This window comes from Muntiacus reevesi, chromosome 3 (assembly GCF_963930625.1).
Source record: "Muntiacus reevesi chromosome 3, mMunRee1.1, whole genome shotgun sequence".
Lineage (NCBI taxonomy): Eukaryota > Metazoa > Chordata > Mammalia > Artiodactyla > Cervidae > Muntiacus > Muntiacus reevesi.
Window position 1 is genome coordinate 36321581 of NC_089251.1, and position 18832 is coordinate 36340412.

Below are 18832 nucleotides of genomic sequence, written 5' to 3' on the forward strand. Positions count from 1 at the left end.
CATATCTCACAGTCTTTGTATACCGGGACCTGGGGACTGCAGTCGACGAGAAGAGGGACGCAGGGGACCCAAGTCTCGAGTGAGACAAGGGTGCTTTATTTGCAGAAATGCATGTTTATATATCTTCACACAAGGCAGCTTTAGGCAGTAAAAAAAAAAAAAATGAGCAACAACAAAGCCAAGCAAATAACAATCTTCAAAGGGCCAGAAAGCATTCAATATCTTGAGTAAGAGGGGCGTAAGTGAATAGATTACACTTAAGTAAGGTCACTGAAGGGAGTCACTGAAAGGAATCCCAGTAGGCGCCCTCTCTCATGATCTCAGTCCCGAGAACTGCGTGCAGCTCTGCTCACTCCTGTCTTCTAGGAACTGATAAGGAATAGAGAATCCTTGAGAAATGGCACACAAAAGAAAAGAATAACATATTGGATCCCTTAAAGCTGAACGTCCCCCGACAATTCCCCCTTTTCTGTTTTTTCACAACTGGGGGTGACTGTAGATACTTTTGTGAAAAAGGCCCTGACCAATTGAGTTTGTTTAGTCTGAATAATTTTAGTTGAAAGGCATCGGTACACTACAAATATCACTAGGACAATTATCAGTGTTATAGTTCATGTGTAATGCTTTGAAACCATCCTCGAGCATCCAGCCCAGATAATTGATCAGTTAGCTGTTCAGCTAAGCTTTCCTCTTCCAAAGGTTGGAAGAGGGCAGACTCTTAGAGAAGGTTTCAAAAATTTTCTTTTGCAACAATTGTACATTTAAGGAAGCATTATTATGTATATCTTGCAGATGAAATTTGATTTGTTCCCAATTGTAAGCATAATGGTTGAACCAAACAGGAGTGATTCAAACTTGAGTAGAATTCCAATCACAATTTAATAATGTTTGTTTTTGTAAATCTATTAATTGATCTCCAACCCATTGGATAGCTGTTTTTAATTTCTGAATTTTATCTTGAAATTTTTCATCTATCTGAACCTGAGTGACCCATATAGTATGAGCATCTTTAGTCCAATTTTGAATAAAGTTTTGTGTTTGAATTGAAGTTTGTAAAGCAATGTCTGCGACAGCAGCAGTGGTGCAAATGGCTATTAATCTCAAAATGCCAAGAATTAGCCATCCAATGAACCATTTAGATCATTGGAGTAATTTAGTGAGCAACTGGGAGGCAAGTCCTGCCATGGGACCCTCTCCCCAGGGTCGCTGGAGATCTATTGGCAACCACAGAGTACGTTGAGATCAAAGAATCAAAAAGGATTTGTTTTTTAGAGAAATAGAAGAATTAAGACAAGTATACAATTCATAATCTACACAAATCACAGAACATAAAGTCTTATTATATTGTAAGTTTCCTATGGCTATAACAAAAGGAAGGGGAACACAAGCTTGTATAAAATATGAATGATTACAACAGAAGGAATAGTTACTATGATCATGATTGGTCTCTGTGAAATATCTAGTCCAAGTTTCAAGTTTTTCAGTACTCGCAGCAAGTTTCCAGATGTCTCATTGTTCAGGCCCAATCTGTTTATTGAGGACGATTCGAGGGAGAGGAGGTGCCATTCCACCATCAAGCCAGTCAAGGAGTCCTTTGTCATGGAAGTGTTTCACTGAACTCTTAGTAACCCTCCATGTTACTTGAGTAACATAATCACACATAGTACTGTTAATATCATCTGAGCAGTTAGATAACCACATACCATAGGATCCCCAATCAACAATGGTATAATTGGCCACAAACATTAATTTTTTTTATTTAGCTTGACATCTATCTCAGTAATCAGGAGTATATTTAAAATCCTTATAAGTAAACCACTTACATTCCAACTTTTGTCCTACTCCTAGAGTTTTGGCAGTATTGACATGGTTCTCATAAAAGAACAGAGCAGTAAACAGTCCAAGCAATGTGCGGAAGTTCTTTTTTGGAGGTAGGAAGAAAGTCCACGTTTGTCGATGAACATTAATACATAATTCTGTTGGGCCCATGCATAAAGGAAGGATTTAATAGCCTAGAGAAATGTTAATTAGTCTTCCTTCTTTCTCTGGATGAGAGGGCCCCTCCAAGTTCCAAGGAGGAGGCATATGTACTGAGTCATTAATGGATATGATCAGTTCTATGTCTGTCCATTTTATAACCTGCAATAAGGGGGGTTAGGTAGATACGCCCAATAAGTGTGATTAATCAAGTCAGCCTGAGCAGGGGAAGCAAAAGCAAGCAAAGCAAGCATATTGACAAAAATATTTTCAGGATTCCAAGGCATTCACTGTTGAGAAACCAGATTTTCAGTTTGATTAGTAAGGGTTTTTATCTGTCCTCAAATAAGGAAACCATAAGGTCAAGGACATCGAGTGCGGCATTTCTTGGAAATTTTTAAAGCTGCCATGGCTTGTACTGGAAACTCCTCCTCCTGGGGATTTCACCCTTCCTTCTCTATCTTGAATGCCGGTGGCTCCCCTGGGGCAGATCTTACGAAGAGGGAGCCAACTGATTTCGCTGGATCCATCTGGAGAAATACAAGCATACCCCTTTCCCTGTAATACTAATTTTCCAGATTTCCATTGTTTAGTCAACCTGTCTTGATACCAAATGGGCAGAGGAAGAGAGTGTCCTTCAATGCTTCGAAATGTTTTTCTACTTTGTCAAAATATCTCGTTGTGGTAAGTTTAAAAAATTTAAAACAAATAAAGCTTTATTAACAGCTTTAACAATATAATATAATTTAATTAACTATAACAATAGTTATAGGCTTAAAGAATATATTGCGTTGGAATCTAGTAAAGTCTGCTCTGGATAAGGAAGACAGAAGTATTCCTGTGTATTCCCTTTTCAAATTTTTTTATTTGTAGTTTTAGTATGTGATGTGTTCGTTCAACTATGTCTTGTGCTTGTGGATTATAAGGAATGTCTGTAATATATTTAATAGAAAATGATTGTAAAAATTGTTTGAATTGATTAGAAACATAGGCAGGGCCACCATCTGTTTTTATAGAACTAGGTGTTCTCATTACTGCAAAGCAAGCTAACAGGTGGGTTATAACATGTCATGTAGCTTTTATCAAAATTTGTCAATCATAAGGAATAAAATTTCCAATAGAAGATGCCATAGCATTTAGAAGTTTTTTAGCAAAAGGTGAATGAGGGCTGTATATAGTTATAGCCTTTTTCATTTGTTGCATGTGAGGAAAGTCAATGTCTTTGTATTGAAGTATTAGTTGTCCTTGAGCATTAATATTTTTTAATACAGGAAAGACAAAAAGGTCATTGGCCTCAGAGACTAGAGGTTGCAAAGTCAGTAAATCAGAAAGCCTTTGTCATGAAGGAGAATGAGTGGATTGTCCATTTTCATAAATATGAGTGTGTGTTAGGGGTTGATCATTGACATCAAAAAAAGTATTGTTGACTTTAGTGTCAAAGAGAGCATCAGAAGAATCATCATCAGATTTATCTTGTCCTTGAATCGAGGGGACCTTCAATTTCATGCCCATTACAAGAGGAGGAGGAGCACTTGGGACAGCCAGAGCAGGGATGGTGGGAAAGTTTTGAAACATTTTATGTTGCTCTAATTGGGCCTTTTGTAAATTCTTATCACCTAATTTATATTCGTATAATGAGCGTTACACTTGTTGAAGAATATCAGGGGGGCTAGAATTGCCTTGAAATGGAAAGATTATGACTTTAATGAGGGCCCACAAGGGCCAGAAACCTATTGGAATATTTTCTCCCCGTCTTGCAGTTCGTTTAATTTTTTTTTTAAACCCAGTTCCAAATTTTTAAATTGGAACTGCCTTCATCAGGGAACCAGGGATTACATTCAACCACTGTTTGGAGACAAGCCTCTATTTGCTGACACGAAACCGGAAGTCCTTGAACCTTAAATAAATGATGAAGTAAAGTAGAAAAGTGGTGGGGGCTTTCCGACCGTTTGTCCCACAACCCCGCACTTACCAACCTCCATAGGTCCTAACAGTCACTCCGTCCGCTCGCCAAGGGCTTCACCAGGTCCCTGTTTCGGGCGCCACTTGTCATGGTCTTCATAGACCGGGACCTGGGGACTGCAGTCGACAAGAAGAGGGACACAGGGGACCCAAGTCTCGAGTGAAACAAGGGTGCTTTATTTGCAGAAATCCATGTTTATATATCTTCATACAAAGCAGCTTTAAGCAGTAAAATAAATTGAACAAAAACAAAGCCAAGCAAATAACAATCTTCAAAGGGCCAGAAAGCATTCAATATCTTGAGTAAGAAGGGCATAACTGAACAGATTACACTTAAGTAAAAGGTCACTGAAGGGAGTCATTGAAAGGAATCCAAGCAGGTGCCCTCTCTCATGATCTCAGTCCTGAGAACTGCGTGCAGCTCTGCTCGCTCCTGGTTTCCAGGAACTGATAAGGAATTGAGAATCCTTGAGAAACAGCACACAAAAGAAAAGAATAACATATTGGATCCCATAAAGCTGAACGTCCCCCGACACCCCCATATAGGTTTGCTGGATGAACAGATGAGCTCGATCCCATGGCCTGGTGCCAGGGAACTGGCCCACTCTGTCTCCCTCTGTTTGACAAGCCTCTCTCCCCACGCTGAATGGGTGCTCAAAGGGAGATATTCCTTCAAGGAAATCACTGACTTTCTCACTTGCTGACTCCCTCACTGGCACCCCAGCATCAACCAGACCTGTCTTGGCTCCAACACTTACAAGCTCTGTAGACTTAGGCAAGTTTCACTGGATGCTATAAAACCTCAAGTTCTTCATTGGTAAAATAAGAGTAATCAATACATCATCCAGAAATAATATTCAAAAGAGAACATCTGAATAATCAGTATGGCTCAGACACTGTTTAATCAGAAAGGTGCTAGTCTTAAACACCAAGTATGATTGTACTGGCAAGTACCAGCTAAATCTCATCTGCCTGTCTTGTGGTAGGTCTTGGAAAGAACGAATATTTCACACAGATAGAGCAACTCGCATTTCTCCTGACAGGCAGCTGTTCACCCCTCTCCCCAAGGAAGCTTCTCCCTCCTAGCTTTTAATGGTGGTCATGAACAAGCTCCATCACTAGCACTTCCTGTAGGACTCCTGGCAGTCACTTTGACCACTTACTGAGGGCGTGGCCAGAGCTGCCCTCTGACTCCTACCATATCCAGCTGCTCCCTGAAGACTTCCCAAGGGGCTCTTCCCACATGGTCCTACCCACATCTGCCCTGGGCAGAAGATAGCTAGAATCTCACTCTACTGGGAATGCATTGTCAACCTACTTGTAGGAAGATGGCTTACTTGCTGGGGAGGGTGGGAGCTGACACTCAAAGCTGACACTCAACGCCCATCCCATCTCCTCAGATCGGGAAGACAAGGACCAAATCTCAAAGTGCCACAAAAAAAGCAACTTCTTTGGCAATTAACTCCAGCACGTATTTGACAGGGAAAAATGTACAATCCCTTGTGAAAAGAAAGTGTGAGAGTGAAAGTCGCTCAGTCGTGTCTGACTCTTTGTGACTCCGTGGACTATAACCCACCAGGCTCTCTGTCCATGGAACACTCCAGGCAAGAATACTGGAGTGTGTAGTCATTCCTTTCTCCAGGGATATTCTCAACCCAGGGATCGAGCTGAGGCCTCCCACACTGCAAGCAGATTCTTTACCATCCGAGCCACTGGGAAGCCCATAAATCCCCTTACCCCTTATAAAGACTTTGTGCCCATTGGGAAAGACCTGGATCCTGCTCTAGAATAACCCTGACTTCTCCCCTGAAAACACCTAGCACGTCTCACATAGGGTCTGATATGTGACACTCAATTCATCAACAACCTCAGGCCCTTTTGAGCCTGGAAGGAAACAAGAAAACCACTTGGTTACAGCGGAACAGACGACGAAGTTTAGTATGACTAGGGAAAATGGGAAGTCTTAGCAAAGAAAGGGAAGAAAGGAAATTGCACATTATAAAAAGGAAAATATATTTAAAAGTAGGAAATGTCATAAGTGTGGCTTATTCATGGTTAATAGCAAGTATTTGTTTTTTGGTGCTAATAATCTAATTAGTAGTCAATCCAGAGCATCCTTTATTATCAGCTGATCCATAATTACTGCTCCATGCTGAGTATTTTCCCGGCACATGATAGCTTTCAACTCCTCAGTACAAACAACCAAATAATTGGTGCTATTATGCTGGATACAGGACTATTCCTCTCCAAGGGGTGCTGTGGGGGAGGGGTTGTTTTCCATTCACGACAGCCTTTGCATTTTCAGCGTCTGTTGATTAAGTCCATGCCATCCCCTCTTTAATCAGTCTGGAGGCATACCGAAAGCTCCTTCACACTCTCAAGAATGTGACAGCTTGAAGACATCCTTTTTTAAAGTTTAACCCTGGGACCAGAAACATCTCCAGTCCTCTGTAGGTTGGACATGTTCACAAGGGGTAGCAAGCAAAGCTGAAAGCACGGTATATTTCTCTTTGAAAGTGTTGTAAAATTTCTCCTTGCCTATTGTTTTAAAATGACTTGTCCTGGAAGAGATAGCTTCTGGTATAAACTATTTCATTCAACAGCTTCTGGTCTCAACAAGATGTGTGTAATTCTAGGAAGCAGAACAAAGGCCAGCTATAACGACAGGTTGCTAAGGGGAAAATATACTCAGCATCTCTTTTAGGAGACCAGATTCGGTATGACTGTGAGGAGAGAGAAAGAAGCCAGGGTGAACATGGTGAAGTGGGAAGAGGTGGGTTCTGGAGCCAGACAGATCTGGGTTGGAATCCACTTCCTCCACTGGTAAGTGGCATGACCTTGGGAAAGTCACTTAACTTCCCTAAGCCTTGACGTTGCTCACCTGAAGAACAAAGCTACCACTGCCTAATGTATAGGGCTGTTAGGAGAACAGATGTCTGACACAGGAAGCACCTGGCACTCACAGAAGCTCAGGTTCTTAGTTCTCTGCTTTTTTGCTGGATGGGGGGTGGCAGGGAAAGCTGGTTTTCTACAAGCCAGTAGCTTATGCCATATAATTCCATTCACTGTAAGTAGGGCTTCCCTGGTGGTTCAGTGGTATAGCATCCACCTCCCAATGCAGGAGACACAGGTTCGATCCCTGGGTCAGGAAGATCCTGACCACCCCAGTATTCTTGTCTGGGAAATCACATGGACAGAGAAGCCTAGCAGGCTGCTAGGCTGTCCATGGGGTTGCAAAGAGTCAGACAGGACAAAGCAAGTAACCAACAACAAATGTAACTAAGCCTCCACATCTTAGCCATAAAAAGATAGATTTCAGCTCAGATTCACTATGGAGCTGCTCTAACAGCCGAATTCCTACTGGCAGTTCCCATTGCCTGGGTCTCCTTTAGAATTCCCCTCCCTTATCCATCTTCCTATGATTCAGCAACTAAAAGGTTAACTCTTCCAGGTATGGTATTTTAGGTGGCTGGTACCTGTACCACACTAGCTGTGAAACATCTCCCTGTATGTAAAAAGGGGTAGGAATTGGGAAATTGGAAAGATCTATCAAGACATTTCTCCGTTCAGAAACAGAAGCCAGTGGCTACAAGAAGAGTGAAAACTTCTGCACTCTGACCTCAAAGGAGGTGCTAATACCCAGAGTCAGAAGCCACCCACTCAGTTCATTCTTTTCTTTTCGAAGGCCTTATTGAGGTGGCATATTCAAACAGAAAAGAGCAAGCATTCAGTGAATTTCCACAAAGCGAACATACTCAAGTTACAAGCACCCAGATCAAGAAACTAACAGGGTACCAATTCCCCAAATGCGCCCTCCCCGCTCCCCTGCCCCAGTTTCCCTTCTGGTCCCTGAGGCCAACCAAGGGTCACCATGAAGCTGACTTCAAATACGGCAGATTAGTTTGGCCTGTTCTTGTACTTTAAATAGAATTCCACAGCCAATTCCTCAGTCGGGAAGATCCACTGGGGAAGGGAGAGGCTACCCACTCCAATATTCTGGTCTGGAGAATTCCATGGACTGTACAGTCCATGGGGTTACAGAGTTGGACACGACTGAGCACTTTCACTTTCTTTCCACAGCCTGAAGGCCAAATCTGGCCTGCCACCTGTCTTAGGACACCCTGCAAACTAAGAAAGGCTTTTACATTTGTAAATCTTTGACAATCACGCCAAAAGCGATGTATTTCATGAGATGGGAAAACTACACGAAACTCAAATTTCAGGGCCCATAAATAAAGTTTTACTGGAACACAGCCACACTCATTTCATTTACATAATGTCTTTCACTCCACAATATCAGAGTCGAATAGTTACAACAGAAACCATACGATCTAAAAAAAAAAAAAAAAGATTCTGAGTACATCCCCAACATATGAACCTTCAAATTGCAAACTTTCAAAGATGCAAACGTGCATTCTATCAATGTCAGGCATGAGTGAAACGGCAGCTTGCCCTCTGTCTCCTATTGCTGACAGTCCTTCAGCTCTACCTTCTCCCACCTCCTCTCCCTCCTCCAGCCAGTAAATCTTCTTGCCTGTTTACTCGATGCCAGCCCCTGTATGCCAGTTGTTGTATATTGTGCTTTTCAAGGTACTGTACTGTAAGATTCTCTGTCTCTTGGTCGCTAAGTTGTATCCGACTCCTGTGACCCTAAAGGACCCCTGCCAGGTTCCTCTGTCCATGGGATTCTCCAGGCAAGAATAGTGGAGTGGGTTGCCATTTCCTTCTCCAAATTAAAAATGTGTTATTTTTTGTATTTTATGTATTATTTGTGTGAAAACTATTATAAACCTATTATAGTACAATACTAAATAGCCAATTATGTTAGTTGGGTACCTAGGCCAACGTTGTGGTACTTAGAGATCAAACTGGACTTACGAATGTGCTCTCAGAATGGAACTTTTTTGTATATAGGGGACTTACTGTATCTGACCCTTTACAGAGAAAAGTGCTGACTTTAATTGGAATGCAAGGCATTCACTGAAATACAAAAGCATTTCTTTGGGGTTTACGGCTAGGAGTGACATTGCAGGGTCATAGGAATATTAACATATTATACGTATGTTCAGCTTTAGAAGACACTGCCCCCAAAATACACACTCAGTTTTAGCAGAAAAGCTAAAACCTGAAGCAAAAGCCATAATCTCAGTGTTAAAAGAGGCAGGGAGAATTACAGAGAGTTTATCTGATTCAGAATTAAACAAATGATTAGAAAACCATCAGGACTTCTGAGCAGAGAGGGAAAATATCAGAGTTCTCTAGGTTTACATTTCCTTTCATTCTTACTCCAAGCATATCCTTAAAAAATATTGTCCCCGTTAATGTTGCCATACTCTGCAGAAATGCACAAGAGTGCAAAAGTCATGTTTCTGCCCAGGATCCCGCAATACAGACTGTGACATTCAGGCCACATCACAAAAGCATTACCATGAGCTCTCTAGGAGCTCACCAGAATTGCAGACAAAAATAGCAGGAAGATATCAGCAACTTCTTGATTTTATGCTGTCATAACTTTAAACATATACATGGGCAGCAACTCTGTTACTCACACCCAGCCCCCAAAGCAACCACCAAATGACTGAACCCTGGCCCTTCAAGGCTGAAGACGCAGGCAGGGAGCCCTCTATCTTTGAGCCACAAAGCTCTCTCAGGTGATGCTGGGTACCTTCCAAAGTCACTTCCCTGAAGTCACTCCCCCATTTACCTGCCTCACATTTCAAATAGGATGTACGTCTTAGGTTCTTCCAAATGACATTTTTTCTCTTAGAGGGGAATTGCTTCTGATTGTTTAAGAACCACATTCATCACGAAACGGATACAGATCAACAATTTCCGTCTTAATTGCAGGATCCCATTGACTTCTGAGTTGAGCAGCCTCTTGAATGACAGCAGAGCTTCATTTCCTGCTGTCAAACCTTGCCAATCCTGGGTGGGGGTTTGGGGGGGTGGTCACTAATACAAAGACAGAGCCAGTGCCGACAATAGGACTGAAGGGGCACGAAAGCCTCTCTCCACTTCTCCCAGGACCACGAGTCTGCCAGTCCAGCCCAGTATCTTCCCCAAATCACCTGTAGCATGTTTCTGCTGGGTCTGAGACTGAGTTAAACATGGTCTGTCCTGGGAGAAAACACCAAGTCCTGCTGGCCCTTCAGAGACAGGTTGTACAGTTCCCTTAACCTGACCCACCATTCCCCTTTACGTGCAGAAAAGCATTGCTGGTGTTTTATCAGAGGTATAGAGATCATGTTTCAGCAAGAGCATGAGCTCTTTGTCCAGATGAAAATATACACAAAGCACATACACATATAAAAGAACTGCCACTTCCCCTGGAAAAGGAAGCTAGCCGGACATTGAGCATAGCCATGATAGAAACAGCACAGGCTTTACAGTCAGAAGAGTGAGTTCAAGGCCACGTAACGGTTGGGCGAGCTTGCCTGTCTCCTCCCTATTGCAACCTCAGTTTTCATCCTACTTCAGAGAATGAGGGTAACAATAACACCCACCACACGCGGTTGCAGGAAAAATCAAAGGAGGCATTTGTGAATAAAAATGCTCTGTAAACTCTGTAACATCACACAAAGGGAGGAAGCTCTCTTATCCTCCAGTTTCTGATTCACCTTTAATCATTCAGGTTTTTGAGCAGTCCCTCTGCAGGTGAAGACCACCAGCCCACCACAATCAGGACCTGTCAATTCAGCTATCAACTGCCCGTCTATTAACAGCCAGTTATCTGGGTGGCTTAATTAATCCATGGACCACGTGATCTGATCTCCCAGAGAGAAACAATGAGCCTGAAACACGAGTGCCAGCTAATTTCTCAATGACCATCAAGGAGTTTGGCCTCCACTATGCCTACACATTGCAGCTGCAAGTGATGGGAGCATAAATATTGATCGGCTCAGTCTCTCTGTGGCTGGGGGGGAAATTAACGATTAGAGTGCTCTCAGAGGAACAACAGGAGCTACATAAATCCTCAGCCTGGGCCATTAGAGGAAAAAAATCCTAATTTCCAAACCTTAGTGAGGAAAGGAACTGACTGCCTCTTGGGAAAGAGCGCGTCAAGATGGGGTGGTCCTACCCACCCTGGAGATGTTCCTCACGCTCTTCTGGCCATGAATGAGATGCAAATTGGGTTCAAACAACGTGATTATTAGAAAGAGGCAGCTGGGTGGTGGCTCTCCGGCCAGGCACTCAGATCTAGTGGCAGGAACAAGTGCCTGTGCTGCTTGCCCCTGCATTTCCTTGAAAGATCTCTGTAGTGCTCACAGTTAAGAAGACAAGTGATATGAGGAGAATTTAATTATTTTTTTAAGTGCCTGATCTTGTCTCTGGGAAATGGTAGGCAGAAGAGACTCTGTACTTGAAATTGGCATTGTCCAGAGGCAGTGGTCCGCTGGCCCCTTAAATCCAGCCAAGAGGGCTTGTGCTGATAAAGGGCATCTGAGCAGAATGGCTCAGGGTGGCCAGAGCAGCCACGTCCCTCCTTCGGAAAGAACTGCCTTTGCATCCAGACCAGCAGCTAGGCAAGCCGCTCCTGACCTTGGTCGGAGCCTGCAGGGAGGTACTAGGCTCCCAGGTCTACAGACTTCTTTCCAGGACTCCTGACCAAGTGCCCTGTGCCTCTCTGCTCCAGGGCCCTCTTGCTTCCCAGAAAATGTGAGTAAGAGAAGGAGGAAGAATGTGATAAAGGGAGGAGGGAAGTGATGGAAAGGAAAGCAGGAGGAAAGAGGACTCCCTGGGAGGCATATACATTCCTCTCACTGTAGACAAATCTTCCTTCCTCTCGCCATCAGTTTCCTAGTGCCCATTAGGTCCTGTGATGGCGGAAGCTGCTACCGAATGCAATGGCTGCTGCCCCAAAAGGTCATCTCAGGCCATTTATCCTCAAATACCAAAATGCCAGAGCCAGCAAATTTCAGGAGCTTCTGCAGAATTCCCTAGGGTGCCAGTGTACACGTGTGTGTGCATGCGCATGTTTTTCACTGTCCCAAAGGGGTTCTTTCTTAATCAGCTCAACATCTCAGGACTCAGAAACTGATTTAGTGTTTGGTTAATCTAGCGTTTCTGGTAAAATAATTATAAGATAAGTAATAGACTCAGAGTATCCGTGGTATAATTATTTAAAGCCATGAAGTTTCACTTCAGAGTTATTCACAAGTAATGCAAAATAACTCAGACTGCTAGCAAGGCAAGTGGGAGATGGATAGGTAGGGCTGTAGCAAGCTGCTCCCATTTCACAGATGAGGAGACTGAGCCCAGAAAAGATTGAGTGATCCCTGGCACCACCAATGGCAGAAAGAGACACCCGGGCTGCCAGGTGTATTAGAAAAACCAGAAGGCAAACCCACACTTGATTACGACATGATGGGAGCTGCCACAAGAGAGCTGGGGTCTCCATTTCTCGACCCTGGTGCACAGTTTGAGTCTCTGAGGTCCAGACAAGGAGGGAGGCCAACTACCCAGCTCCGGGTCACTGTGGGCAAGTGGGAAGACGCAGCAGCCAGCTGTAGAGACTCACTTCCCCAGACAGATGGTGGGTCTATAACACTGATCTCAAGTGGACTGTGCAAAAGTCATAGCGGGGTTCACAGATGCCCCCAGAGAGGGAAGCTTTCTAATTCAGATTCTTTTTCTGAAAAACACATCAGGGACTTTGAAATGCTCTGGAAGAATGACATAACTGTAAACGTTAAAAACTAAACAGGCACAGAAACACATTTCTTCAACTTCAAAATTTGTTCCTGGGTGCCTGATAATGCATAAGACTATTTTGGAAATTTGGGATGGGAGAGGTGTGGGAAAGGATGCAGGCAGAGGAAGCAGACGAGATGGCATGTGAACCTGGCCCTGTAAAGATCTTGGGCCTTAGGCATCAGCCAAAGGCAACCTCATTCTGTCCCTGTTGAGCTAATAAATGACCTCTTATGAGTGGAGATTAGCACTTTTAAATGATACAAACAGATGAGCAACCTTGGAAAAGGGTAGTCTCTAGACAGGCTGGGGAAGCTTGTGACAGGGACATTAATTTCTCTTTCCTTTCTGGTTTTGTCCCTGTGTCTTCTCTGATTGCAGCAAGTATCATTCTGGGCCTCTGGGAAATCTTGAGATGGGGATTCCTGGTCTTTATTTCCAAAAGCACCAGGCAACTTAGGAGAACAAGGGTTTAGGGACAGAGAGAGAGAGAGAGAGAGAACGGTCCCCAGATTGATTCAAAGAGATTCCCTTAAAATAGATCTGTGGGTCCCTGGGATACAGCCTGGGGGAGAATATCAGCTGGGACAAGGGTATAACCCCAGGCAGGCCAAAAATGACCCAGGGAAGAGAAATTCCCACGAGCATGATAGGGCTGATGAAGGCAAGACAGGAGTACAGGGGAGCTCAGGGTTTGGTTTTTTGGGGGGAGGGGAGGGCGGTGATTTGTTTTGTTTTGTTTTGTTTTAAGCTTGTTAATATCTAGAAAGCAAGGCATGCTATTTCTTGAATACCTGGAGTTCTAACCTGCTAGTCTCATACTTCCCAGCTTCTCACGGTACCCACATCTGGACCATGAAGGCAGCATCATCCCCACCACCTTCTCCAGAAATTGCCTTAGATGGGAAATCAGCACAGTGCCCAGTGTGGGCACCAGCACACACAGGCACGAATGTTCACGAAGGATGAAGGTTCATCTGAAAATGGGCTGTTTCTGGTCGTGCCAGAGTTGAAATTTCCTGAACAGAATCTAAAATATGCCCACAGAGCTTCAGCAGATTATTAGGCCCTCTCTCTAAAATTGATGAATTTTTTTTTTTTTAGTGGAAGAAATTATGTAATAAATGGGGAATACAATAACAGTGCCTATACATAAGGCATGTGCAGTATGCAAATATTACAGAAAACAAGCTCCTTTCTTACAGTGTTTGCAGTATTTCTAGCACGGCACAAATACATTTACATGGGCCCGAGGCACTTTACTCAAAGCCTTTACATTTCCAATACCTTCCTCCAAAAGTACCCTCAGGCTTCAAATTCTTCTTTTACTAAGCCCTAAACCCCTGGCCTAAATTTAGTTTCTTGAAAATAAGAGACAAATTTGCTGTTTTTAAAAAAAATTTCTGTCAGTTATTGTGTAATTCTCCAAATGGCAAACAAATGATAGAGGAGAGAAGAAATGGAAACGTTTTTCTGTCTTTTTTTTTTTTTTAGTGGTACAGTACTTATTGCTAAAATCCTATTTAAATTAAAGCATCAAGCTTGTTACATGATTTTCAATTAGGAATTAGAGCTTTGCTGAATTTGGGGGTGGGACTCTCCATAAAAATCAAATCAACATTGAAAAGTCAAACTTAAAGAAATCTTTATTTGAGCTATTAATAGAACCAGCCCTTCTTGAAACTAAGAAAAAAATCCAATTATTTTCTTAAACCAAGAGTGCAGCCCAGCTTCTCTATATCACTTGGATTGTGACGGGGCATAGATTTTATTTTATTATCAGGCCCACTTTGGAGATCCCACTGCCAGGTGAGTGAAGATATTTGCTAACACTGAGAAAGAGAGCCAGGGCCTAGTCCCCAGCAATGGCAACTGGCTGCACGGAATGGACACGCTGGGAAGTCCCCAGCCAAGAAGCCCTGGCTACAGCCCTCTCCTGTCCAATCCCTCCACCATTTCAACTTCTCTAAATATTTCAGAGGGAATGGAGCCCACTGCTCTTGCTTTGGATAATAAACTGAGCCCTCTGCCACACTGGGAAGAGCCCTAGGTGGAGTCCCCATAGCTTCAGACATATCCAAGGCAAGAGTTCCCCCCAGGACTGGGCAGAAGCATCATCTGAGAAACCTGGGATGCTGAACTCACCCAAAAACCAAATTTTTTGCCCTACAATAGACAAATGTCCCTGGATAATTCTTACTGTTGAGGAAAAAGTCTCTGCCTTGGCAAATGATTCCTAGACCAAGGGTGCTGCAACCACCTGCAACCACCCAATGACGCTGCAGCCTCTCATTGGACCCGTCCCAGCAAGGTTCACTCTGGCCAGCCAGAAGCGCTTCCTCGGCCCCAGATGGCCTCCTCCATAGGTAGGGCAGGGTTCCCTCTGAGATGGTTTCCCCACAGATGGCACCAACCTCCCTGGAGCTCTACAAAGACCAGCACCTAGGGATGAGTCATGAAGTGCTTGGAAAGCAGGTGTGCACCATGCAGCTGTAAACATCCCTGACCTCACCCCATCATCCCCTAGCAAAGACCCAGGCATCCAGGTGGCTTGGTGGCAAAGAAGCAGCACAGGGTGTGGGTGGTTGCCAGGATGATCCAATTCCATTCTTGTGCTGAAGCTGCCACTTAATAATAGCCCTGCTATCTTGGGCCAATTGTTTAACCTCATTACTCAATCTCATGTGCATTAAAGTATGATCTGCCTTATTGTTCGTGGTCATTGTGAAGCTTAAATGAGCTAATACATGTGAAATGGAGTTTGTAAATTTGTAAAACCCAATGCAAATGCTAGCTATTGTCATTTCACATGAATGCACATGCTCACACAAGCTTGGACCACCAGGAACTCAAGAAGAATGAAATTATTCGGCCATATTTACACGGGGCCCACTGAACCGCAAAAAAAACCCCATAGACTTGGTATTCTTCATCTAGCTTCCAAAACCATCCATCAATAGGCTACTTCAGATTCACATGGGGCCCTTGTAAAAAAAAAAACTGATTCTAGGACCTTCTACCAAAACCCACAGAATCATAATCTCTGCAGTAAATATAAAAACGTGTATATTAAACGAGTTCTCTTAGGTGGTTCTGACATGGAGTCAGGTTTGGAATCCTACTGCACTCCTTGGGACCCAACATGCAAATTTCCTGATAGATCAGTGATGGAAACAGTTGTTGTGGCATTGAGAAGGACCTCTCTTTGTCTTTCCATCCCTCCCCTCAGACACATACGCACCAAGATACAGAGGGGTGCTCATCCACCAGACACAAAATACACCCATGAATATACACAACATATATATGTAGACACACAAATGTGTAATATAGGTGAAAGAGAGAAAGAAGAAATAGACTGACAAGAAAGGGTGACCAACAATAAGAAGTATCAAGACTGTTAAAGTCTAGAGAATTCACGGTTATAAAGGAGACAGAAAATGGGGGTGGGGGGGGAGATGTTAAGACAAAGAGAAAGTGGTCAAAACTAGGAGACCCCTGTTCCATGACTGCACAGCACTATATCTGACATTAGACCACTGCCCCCACCCCATCCCACTACTCATGTTTGCAATTCTGCCTCAACCAGGAAGTTGTGAGAGCCACCCCCAGACGGCAGAGGCAGAGTGTGATTCTCATAGCAATGCCCAAACCCAGCACAGAGCCTGGCCTGTGGCTGCACTGGATAAATGTGTGCTCAACGCATGGCCAGATGAGAAGAAGCAGGTAAGGAAGAACGACAAAGTGCACAAAGGAAGAAACAGATCTCTGGTCCCAGCTCCGGGGAGTAAACTAGAATAAGCAAGCTTAAGGTAATGAAGTTCAACGCAAAACAGAGAGTTCAAAAAAAAAAACAAACAAACAAAAAAAAAAACAGAGAGTTCATGTCCCCACAGGCATCATTAACTGCATCACAAAAAGCAGAACCACCCAGGGAATAAGAGGAAAAGCTCCCCAGATCTATAGGCGGGTCCAAAGTGAGTGAGAAAATCGATCCAGTGTGATGAAGGCTGTTGGAAGGCATCCATCTGACCTTGTCACTCCCCTGCTTAGTGTAGCCTCAAGGCCCCCTGGAACCCTCAAAGTCCTACCCAACAGGACTCTTACACATTCCCCCCAACCTCATCCCCACCATCAGCCACGTGCTTTGACACTCGAATTGTGCCAAATTCAACCAGCATGCTGTGTCATTCCTCTCGGCCTGTTTGGTGCAATTAACCTCTACCTGGAATGCCCTCCCTACCTAGTGCCAAACCTACTGTTCTTCCTTCTCTACTCGGTTCACTGTGCCCTCCTCCTCCTCCTCCATTAAGTGCCCAGGCCCCCATGACACCTAGTGCACACCATATGGTTCTGGTCCACTCCTGAGCAAAGCCCCTGCCCACAGAGAACAGGTTCTGCATCTCTGTACCCACAGCAGCTAGCACACTGCCTGGCACACAGCAGACCATCAATAAATGCTTGGGGAATTCAGTCAAGCATTGGCAAGATTTCAGAATGTAAGTACCCAAAGACAGTTAAAAGGCAATCTCAGAGGCAACTTGATATAGTGGAAAGATCCTGAACATCAGAGGTCTGAGTTCAAATCAGTAGCATTCCTAAGGCAAGACTGAAGCAGTTTCCTAATCTATGGAATAAGGAGAATCCCACCCAACTCCTACAACTATTTAGGAAGCATCCACACGTACAGGCCACCTAGTTGGTCCTCTGCACTGTACTTACGCCCCCTTCTCCCTCTCCCCCCATTATTTTCAGTCTCCTGCTTGGGACCATAAGGTTCTCTAAGGGTTCTTTCACAGTTACTGGACAACCTCTCTGAACCCTGTTCATAAATGTTGCCTGGCTGGTCAGAAACCACCACCACCACCCCCCCGAGGCCCCCTTCTGTGTCCCACGGCCAGGTCTGTGGAAGAAGAGACCGAGGAACCGGGGCTCTGAGTAAAGCTAAGACTGAGCCTGCACGGAGAGCCCAGCGGCTCCGCTCAGATGAACCGCCTGGGCAGGAGTTGGAAAAGCCACTTCCCAACTCCCCACCAATACCAAGGCGTCTGTTTTTACAGGCTCTTTAGTGATGTTCAGGGCACATTCATTTCAACTTCCAATGCAGCTGAAGAGATCGAGGACAATTATAAAGCAAGGGTTGCGACAGGCTGGGTGGACCCGGGCGGCAGCCGCCCGGGAGGCTGCAGGGCGCTCGCCCGCGCCGCACACGCGCGCGCGGAGCACCCCTGGGCCTCCGGCCTCCCCTGCTCCGGCCTGGCAGCTGCGGGAAGGAAGGAGGTCAGCGCGGCCGCCAGACTTCTCTCCGGCGCCAAGCGCCGGACGGCCCTGCCACCCGACCCCAGCACCACCCCCCCGCCCCACCAGCTACTGTCTCGCAGCGTCCACGGACCACCAACCCCCGGGCGGCTCGACCGCTGCGCCCCCGCCGCCCCGGGACCCAGGCGAGCTGTACCCAAGTTAAGAGACCCGCTCCGCGAGGCAGCGTGCGCCCGCCACCCACACCCACTCCCACTTCCACACAGCGCGGGGCCGGGGATGCCCCTGAGCTTTTGTAAAATCCAGAAATATCACACTGTATCCGCATCCGGCGCCGGGTTACCTGCTCGCAGCACCCAGACCCCCGCCCTGGCTTCCCGGGAGCCCGCAAACCCCGCGCGCGAACTGCGCGCCCTCCTGCCAACCACTGCCCCACTCCCGGCGCACAGCCAAACCCCGTACCTTGGGGGTCTGCACTTCGGGTCCGGTCGGCACCTCCAACTTCTTCTTGGTTACCCAGAAGAACAGCAGCACGGTGATCCAGAGCACCCCGAAGATCGGCAGCACCAGGCGGCGACTCAGGCGCCGCATGGTCCCGCTTGCCTTCTCCTCTGGGCGTCACTGCGCCCCGGGGGCACCCCCTGGCGGTCAGGGTCGGCGGGGCAGGTGTCCTGGAGCGTGCCCTGCTCCCGCGAGCGCTAGCCCCGGGATCCGGAGCAGGAGAGGACCGGCGGGAGCTTGCCAGGCGCCCCGCCCGCTCGGGAGAGCAGCGAGCAGAAGGGGGAACCACGCGGTGCCCCGAGGCGCGGCAGGCGAGGGCCGAGGGGCCGGCCAAGCTGGACGACCGCTCCAGCCGGAGAAGCGCGGTGGCCGCCGAGATGCTCCCCGCGCCGCCGCCGCCGCCGCCACCGCGAAGGAAACTGACTCGAGCTGCGGGGAGGCA

At 45.6% G+C, this 18832-nt stretch overlaps 1 protein-coding gene across 2 annotated transcripts in view; it reads right to left on the reverse strand.

Annotated features, from left to right (window-relative positions):
• Window positions 1–18480, reverse strand: part of GALNT14 (polypeptide N-acetylgalactosaminyltransferase 14) — a 218040-nt gene extending 199560 nt beyond the window's left edge. For both annotated transcript variants that reach the window (XM_065927237.1, XM_065927236.1), the window contains exon 1: window positions 18352–18480. In XM_065927237.1, the coding sequence (XP_065783309.1) occupies window positions 18352–18480 (129 nt within the window). The remainder of the gene's footprint in view (window positions 1–18351) is intronic.
• Between the last annotated feature and the right edge of the window lie 352 nt (window positions 18481–18832).